Raw genomic sequence first — 8,460 nt, 5'->3', positions numbered from 1 at the left:
ATTTTCACTGTTGGATTTAAATTTCAAATTCGGGAGTTAGATGATCAATGAAGTAAGGATAGCTTGCAAATATACCATAAATGTTTGCTTAAGATTTCCAAATAAAAACAAAACAACAATTAAAACCATATTTATTATACAACACTAGCATTTATGTTGCTCTCTTTAAATAAAGAACCAAGCTAGCCTCACTACATCAATGAAAAAAAGAAGAAGCAATGAAGCTTCAATCTGTGGCTTTGATGGGTTCCATCCAGTTGCTGTTGGTAGCATTGTCCTTGAGTCAGAGCCACTATAGGGTGGAAGGAGGGAGATTTATCTCAAAAGAAGAAGATTTAGAGTTGGAGAGACAACTCAAGAGTCTCAATAAACCGCCCATCAAGACAATTCAGGTACTACTGATGTGCTTATACCTCTTTAGAGTTGTTATTTTATTTAGAGAGATTTTATTGCCTCGCCAACATTCGCTAACGCCATACCAATTCATATGTTAATCACCCACACGTTTGGGGTGGCCTTGGCAAAAGTTGGTGTGGCAATAGAAGCTCTCTCTTTTTATGCTTAAACAACAACATTGCCACACATCTCTAAGGTAGGGGAGAATAATTTGTACTGAACACTGATCTCCATACATCTTTCCTAGATTTTCTAAGAATTTTTTCTTTCGTAGGTTTTAAAGATTCTTACCATTTTTGGACTATTTTGTTCAAGATATTTCAATTTCCGTCGTGACTGGAACGCGGCATTAGCCCTGAAATGTTGACTATCAAGAAATGTTTCGTTTGACCCGGTCTCAAATTTTCTCACTGAAACATTGACTCAAGATGAGGAATTAAATGTTGTTGTTGTTGTTTTTTTTTCCTATGTAGAGATAATGTGAACTGAGACAAAGCAATCCATCAAAATGATATTAATCGAAAAATATATGATTAAATTGGATCCTGTGATCCATAAAAACAAAAAAATTAAAAAAAAAACAACAAGAAATATAATGGTTCAAATAATACACGCCTCCCAAGGATATGGCATGTATATCTAAAACAGATTTGTGTAGTTGGATTTCATGTTTCTTAGTGAGTTAAAGGATCTCAATCGATTTTGTTTATTGTAGACGTTTAAATTCCTATAAGGGAATGAAAACGTCGTAGATCTCACATGATGTAAGCATTTTCCACAACTTTAAATTTCTCAAAATACCCTAAGCATTTTTTACTTTTAATACAAAATGAGGAGGGTAATTTGGTATTTGTGAAATGGTATTCCACAAAATATCACACATCTTGGTGGTATTCTTGAAAAAGTATTTATACCACAAAGACTAAAACACCATTAAGAGATGTGATATTTACAAAAAGAGTTGTGTTGGAGTGACTTTAAAATTCACTCTGTTTCACACTTTGTTGACGGGAGGTGGCACAAAATGTTAGATGCTTTTCACTCGCATCTCCATGAAAAGTATCTATGGTTTTGTGTACACATCCACATGAGTAAAGTGTGAAATAGAGTGAATTTTAAAGTCACACCAGCATTTTCTTTACAAAAATAATATTTATATATACAAAGATACCATATCTTTTTATTATAGTAAAAGACAAAAATGGTAAAGGCTTTTTGGGAAATACAAAATCTGAAGAATGCTAGTGTCCCCACTAGGTCTTGGACATTAGCGTTTTCCATACATGCATACATACATACATGTTTAAATGGGATGAAACACCACAAAGAGCTTGAGAGATCCTCATTTAGGACAATTGTTGTGGTTTGTGGAGCCTGATAGTACTAGTCAATAAGAAAGTACTATAAATCTAGTCACGCCTTCAATCAAGGGTATTTTTTGTAACTTTACCAATATTTTATAAAATCCTAATTAGACTTTTTGGGATATTTATATTTCTTATTTTTGGTGAAATGGTGTAATCTGTAACTGTGAGTTTTTCTTCATAGTAGAATCGGTGTGATCTGTGGACGTACTTCAATCTAGAGGGAATCACGTAAAATTTCTATGTTTCTTTGTGTGATTGCATCTTATGTTTGATTTTTCGATTCATTTTCTTACCTCAGTTTCACCTATTTTCTTAACACTTAACCCTCTAGTGAATTCCCAAATTTGAAATTTATTAACCAATGGTGAACCATCAAACACCAATCCAAATAGATAGACTCGGTCAAGTTATAAAAATAAGCGAAGTTTTTCAAAAGAAGAGATCGATCTTGACTAGGTTTAATTTACTCTGAGTCGAAAGATCTTGATTCATAGTGGCAAACTCACTCTATGCCCTCTGATTCTGCCTAGAGTTTTGGGTTTAGCTCTAGAAAATTAATCAACTTTTATATTTCTTTGGGTTGGTAAATTAATAATGCTCTAGTATAGGATTTAACGGGTCTTAATGTATTTCTAGACCGAAGAAGGTGCTGTAATCGACTGCATTGACATCCACAAACAACCTGCATTTGATCATCCTTTGATCAAGAATCACAAAATCCAGGTATTTTTTCTAACCCACAATATTTGTTCTCTTGTTTTTGTTTAATTCAATCTATAAAACCCTAAAAGAAATGGCCTGTTTATGTAAATATTTACGAGTTTCTTTGTTTGAGTTTTCTATACAGATGAGACCAACTTCTCGTCCAAAAGGATTGATTAATGGAAGAAGTTCATATATAGATGAACATTCAAGATCTACACTAAGAAGTATAGGTTGCCCACAAGGAACGGTCCCAATTCAAAGGACTCGAAAGGAAGATCTAATAAGAGCTAAATCTTTCTCAAATTCATATGCTACCAATATTCATCCACATTCAACCAAGTTCCCAGGTCAACATGTAAGTGATCATCATCTAAAATCTAAGTTCCCTCATCCTAGTCTACACGATGAAGAATCATAGACCATCTGATTTTTGTATATCACTTTTGATGGGGAAAAATGTTTTGGAACAGGTGATCTCCTTATCATAGAGATAATCATAAAAAAAAAATCAGTCCATTCCATAACTTCTAACCCATACATTGAAAAAATATTTGGCTTACTTTAGGGTCTTCGAACACCACCCAACTTTTACTAACACCGCACCAATTCCTTTATAAATCACCCAAAAAATTGCACACTGTTGCTGTGGCGTTAGTAAAAAATTAGTGTGGCAATAGCAACATTAGATACATATAATAAATCTAAATTGAATTAAATTGTTTAACTCATTCAAATCGAGATGATACAAACAGGCTCAAGTATGCATTAGTTGAGGCTAAAATGAGACTATAGTCCTTGTTTTACACAAATTTGGATTCACATCTTATGTGTGTGGATATGATTTTCTTGTATTTAGTTGTTCCTTGCAACCATAAGTAAATCAACTTGCAATGTTTTACAAAATTTTCCTTTTCAGACGTGCATCTTATGGGAATGAGTGTAATGGGTGATGTGTGTTTATCTTCTATGTAACAAGACACAATCCAATGTTTATCTCTCATAAGGAGCCGTTTAAATTCAATCTTGCATGCATTTTGAGGAATAATTTCAACTTTATTCTCTTTTCTCTATTCCTTTTTCAAAGATACTCTTCAGCTTTATTTTTTTTTCTCTTGTACCCCTTTTTAATAATACCCCTCCAACTTCATTCTCTTTTATCTTCTCTCCATTTTTCAATAATATCCCTCAAACTTTATTGTCTTTATCCTACTCTTCTTTTTTCCAATAATGTGCTCACAACTTTACCTTTACACTCTTACTTCTATTATAATAATAATCCTACTATTTTATTGACTTTCCTCTTTTACCCCTTAACCCCAAAGAGGATGACCGTGCCGTAAGCACCGGTAAACTCTCAAGTATATTTATATAATAAAATCCAACGATTTAATCCCCATTTTTATCCCCCAATAAGAGGGGTTGGGTTTTAAAAAAATACCATTTTACTTTACTTTATATATTGTCTCTCATCTTCTTTCCCTTTTTTACTAATACCTCTTTTAACTTTTTTGTATTTCCTCTTCTACCCCTTAACACCAAAAGAGATGCTAGTATTGATAAACACGTGCAAACTGTGCTCTATATAATAAAAAAAGGATGGTTGTCTCTCCTTCCTTTTTATCAATCTTTAGCTCCCCATATATAATGTATTTAGAAGACAATTTCAAAATTTTTTTTTCTCATTTCCAAGAATATCTTTAACTTCATTGCATTTCCTCTTCTACTCCTCTTTCTAAGAATATCTCTTCAACTTTATATATTATTTTTTTTCTTTTTCTCCCATATTCCAGTAATATCCTTCAATATTATCTTTCCTCTTCTCTTCCCTTAGAGTATCCCTCCAACTTAACTATTTTTCCTTCTACCCTTTTAACCCCCCCCCCCCCCCCACACACACACACACACAATGAGAATTAATGCAGACATACTCTGGCATATAATACAAGGTTGTCCCCACTTCATTTACCCTCGTACAAAGAGGTGTTGGGATTTGATCTTACCACAAATGTCAAATATAATTTTCAACTTCATTATTTTTTTTCTTCTCCCACTTTATAAAAATACCCAGTCAATTTTATTATCTTTCCTCTCCTACCCCTTAACCACAAAGATGGGCAAACAATTTAGTTTGTGTGTATATATATATATCACATTTGTAGTTTAGTATTAGGATAAATTCATCAAGTTATATGTACATTAGATAACTTCTTTTTTTATATATAAAAAAGGAAGATGATTACATTCGGATATGGTATATATATATAGATATCACATTTGTAGTTTAGTATTAGGATAAATTCATCAAGTTATATGTACATTAGATAACTTTTTTTTAATATATAAAAAAGGAAGATGATTACATTCGGATATGGCATAATTCATAAATTATATATATGGGTGATTCAATAATTTAAAAAAAATATATGAGTCGTGTTGGAGTGCCCTCAAACTTGTACCTCATATCGCACATCTTGACGTGAAAGTCGTTAGGAATCATAGATGCTTTTTTACTTGTATCTCAATAAAAATCATCTATCATTCCCATACACTTTCACGTCAGGATGTGTGATGTGAGGTACAATCTTGAGGTCACTTCAGCATTATTCAAAATATATATAGCTGTTTTAGTAATTTCCTCCATCCTCTCACTACTTTGTTTGTGATTCAGTTAACTATTCTCAGATCGAAAAAGATTATAAAACAGAAATATAGGGGAGTCTCTGGCCTTTTCAGTATTTACAATCCAACAGTGGTAGAAGATCAGAGAAGTACAGGTCAAATGTGGATTGAAAATGGTCAAGGTAATCAAATCAATGGTTTACAGGCGGGATGGATGGTAAGTCATCTAATATGCTTTCTTTTATTTATTTGTTTATCCATACTGTATGTATATATATATACTTTCTTTTATTCATTATTATATTATATTTGATTTTCATAAAATTTTGGAATAATAAAAATAAGTCATGATAACATGTCACACTCAATTGACTTACCTGATGTGACAGGCTCGGAAATTGTAGATGTGCTCTCCTTGGGATTAAAAATGCACCTTTTTATGGGAAATTGTAGTTATGTATCCTGAGGAGAGCACATCTACGATTTCCAAGCCCGTCATGTCAGGTAAGTCGATTGAGTTGCCTTCGTGGCTATGTCAGATTATCAATACTCTAAAAATAATTTAACATTTCCAAACCCGAACCCCCAAACTCATGGAATAGAACTAACTAGTCAAAATGATTTGAAAATTTTTCACGTCAACTCAGTGAAAAATTTTATATACGTAACCAATCAAAATCTCAACGGACTTATTCAATTATAAACAATAACTTTGTGAAGAACAAAGAATATGACCCACCCAAGAGTCATCTGTGGAAAGGGGAAGATCTATGAATATAAGATGGGGAACTATGTATGAATATAAGAGGGTCACGAGACTTAATTAGGGTATGACGCGTCTGAGAGTAGAGGAAAATATACACTCAATAATATATATATATATCAAAGTTAACTCTCGAGTTTTCAACTTGACTGGACTCAGTGATGGAGTCAAATCTTAAAAGAAAGTTGCTATTGGCACCTCAACTTTTACTTATTACATCCCAATTTCTTAAATTATTTATTACACCCTAATTAAAGATTAAAATGTAAAAATGGTACAAAACTTATTATCTCAACATTACAAAGCATTATAACACGTTCAAACAACTTCAGTAGTTGTTTACAACAAGATTAGGCTCATATAAAATCCTAACTCTAACAAATAAAAATATAGACATAAAAAAAGAGATTCTATTGGCACTCCAACTTTTATTTATTTTCCATCATTGATTTATTTATGGGTAAATCTCTATTTCAAGCGTTAAATATGACGAAATTTCAAGGTGGGTACAGTACTTATTTTAATTCCCAAAACATGTATTCATCATTTTTATAACGTACGAACTCATGAGTTCATCACTTTTAATATCTTCAAATTCGTAAATATACCAAGGAATTCATTGATTTTAAAAGTGACGACTTCACTCAAAATGCATGTTTTGAGAATTAAAATGAACAGTGTACCAAAACTGGAATTTGGACATAAGTTAAGCACGTTTTGGAAAAAATCCTTTTATTTATTTTATTTTAATTGGAATGTAACAAGTAAAAGTTGGGGTGCCAATAGCACCTCTCTTTTAAAATTATACTGAAAAGACTTATTGGTCCAATCCAACTTCCTGAAAGCATGATTGAATACAAATCCAAAAAAGAGTTGATTTACTGAGTCAACCAGGAACAACACCGAACTCTCTGAGTGGACTATGAAACTCGGTTAATTTAATATTTTAAAACATTGATTTGGACATTATATGCCCCTTCCAAGATAGAACTCTTCCATTTTGATGTGTTACTAACATGTAATTTAACAGGTGGAACCAAGATTATTTGGTGACAATAAAACTCGATCATTTGTATTTTGGACAGTAAGTTTGAAAGTTTTAATTTTTTTAAACTATTTTTTAAATAAATTTATTAATATATATATATATTGACCAGTAGATTACATGTCTTTCATATCAAATAGGTAAATGGTGGTTGGAGTGGTTGCTTCAACCTTTTCTGCTCTGGCTTTGTACAAGTTAACCAAGATAATGTAGTGGGAGACGTTCTAGAACCGACCTCCATATATAATGGAACTCAATATGTTGATAACATGATGATATTTCAGGTAATTTACTTAACTTTACACATTGTTCCAATAAATGATTTTGGTTCACAACAGGAGTTCTATGACCATTTTTGTCATTTAATTATACTAGAAGATGGCATGTGCAAAGAGATATTTTTTAAAGGGTATTTTTATAATTTAAAATATCGATTATAAGGTTTTTGAAGATTAGTAAATTTTGGTGTTGAAACACTTCTACTTTGCCTTCTCTCATTATAATAATAAAGATATTCGATCAAATATTAGTCAGTTTGAAAACCCATGTGTAGTTGGCTAATTCGAGTGAAAATTTTCTATATATTTTAAAATAAATAACAATATTTATTATTTGTTCTCCACAAAAAAATATTATCATAACAATTCTGATTGGATTGACTTAGGAAGTTTGTTCCATTGAATTTGGGGACTGAGTCACCTCGATCAAAATCCAATCGATTGAGTTAAGTCAAAATTGACCCAGTTCATAGCCAACTCAATGAGTTTTTAACTATGATTAGAATTATTCCGAATAGTATTCCTAACGACAACTATAACGATAAAAATCGGAGCCCTTACTTATTGATTTATGTGACATTTTATTTTCTAATTATACAGGATCCTGGTACTGGAAATTGGTGGTTCCTTCACGGCAATACGGATATAGCAGTCGGTTATTGGCCGAAGCAATTACTGCCACTTTTAGTTGAAGGTGCTTCCATCGTTGCTTGGGGTGGGCTGGCAAAGGGTCTTCCAAATGGAAATTTTCCACCGTTGGGGAGTGGACATTTCCCCGACGGTCATTATAACCATGAATGTTCATTTAGACAAATACAAGTTGTTAATTCATCTAATTACTTAGTAAATCCTCAAGAATCTCTCTTGGAAACAGGATTAGATAAGCCTACATGTTATGCCTTGGTGTATTATGGGATTCAAGGAGGAGAATGGGGACAAACATTCTCGTTTGGTGGGCCAGGAGGATCTTGTGGAGTATAAAACAACAAGTACTAGTAAATTTTCAATAAATGTAAGCTTATGTTCTTAAGCAAATTAAATAAAGTATTTCGTTATGTATTGATACATAGGCCTTTAAAAAAAAATTTAATCATAAATTTTTTATTTAATTTTTCTTTCGTTCAGAATTATGAATAAATTTTAATTTATATTTAAACTCTTTAGAGCACCAGATCTCATCCAAATCACACATACCACACATACCAGGTAAACAGCGATAAATATCTGTGGATGACCAACAAGGGAGCTTGAACTAAAGACATCTCCTTTTAAGTGGGATGCCTTGGT

The 8,460-nt window shown here is 32.2% G+C and overlaps 1 protein-coding gene across 1 annotated transcript; it reads left to right on the top strand.

Moving 5' to 3' along the window:
• The first annotated feature begins 195 nt into the window (after positions 1 to 195).
• On the top strand, positions 196 to 8,218 carry LOC147380594 (protein neprosin-like). The gene is made up of 7 exons (XM_086431479.1): positions 196 to 392; positions 2,400 to 2,486; positions 2,611 to 2,823; positions 5,137 to 5,304; positions 6,881 to 6,934; positions 7,036 to 7,179; positions 7,774 to 8,218. The coding sequence occupies exons 1-7, from the start codon at positions 219 to 221 to the stop codon at positions 8,152 to 8,154; spliced, it is 1,221 nt and encodes a 406-aa protein (XP_086287605.1). The 5' UTR covers positions 196 to 218; the 3' UTR covers positions 8,155 to 8,218.
• The last annotated feature ends 242 nt before the right edge of the window (positions 8,219 to 8,460 follow it).

The sequence above is a fragment of the Akebia trifoliata genome, unplaced genomic scaffold (genome assembly GCF_017979445.1).
Source record: "Akebia trifoliata isolate Shusen 1 unplaced genomic scaffold, ASM1797944v1 Contig01285_ERROPOS320191, whole genome shotgun sequence".
NCBI lineage: Eukaryota > Viridiplantae > Streptophyta > Magnoliopsida > Ranunculales > Lardizabalaceae > Akebia > Akebia trifoliata.
The sequence above is the reverse complement of the archived record's forward strand: the minus strand, read 5'-3'. Positions and strand labels throughout refer to the sequence as shown.

What these genes read in the sequence shown, in the direction of transcription:
- LOC147380594 (XM_086431479.1), top strand. Translation starts at nt 219, where the DNA reads ATGAAGCTTCAATCTGTGGCTTTGATGGGTTCCATCCAGTTGCTGTTG. An exon ending in CGCCCATCAAGACAATTCAG is followed by an intron (nt 393 to 2,399) that starts GTACTACTGATG and finishes ATGTATTTCTAG; the next exon opens with ACCGAAGAAGGTGCTGTAAT. An exon ending in CCAAGTTCCCAGGTCAACAT is followed by an intron (nt 2,824 to 5,136) that starts GTAAGTGATCAT and finishes TTTGTGATTCAG; the next exon opens with TTAACTATTCTCAGATCGAA.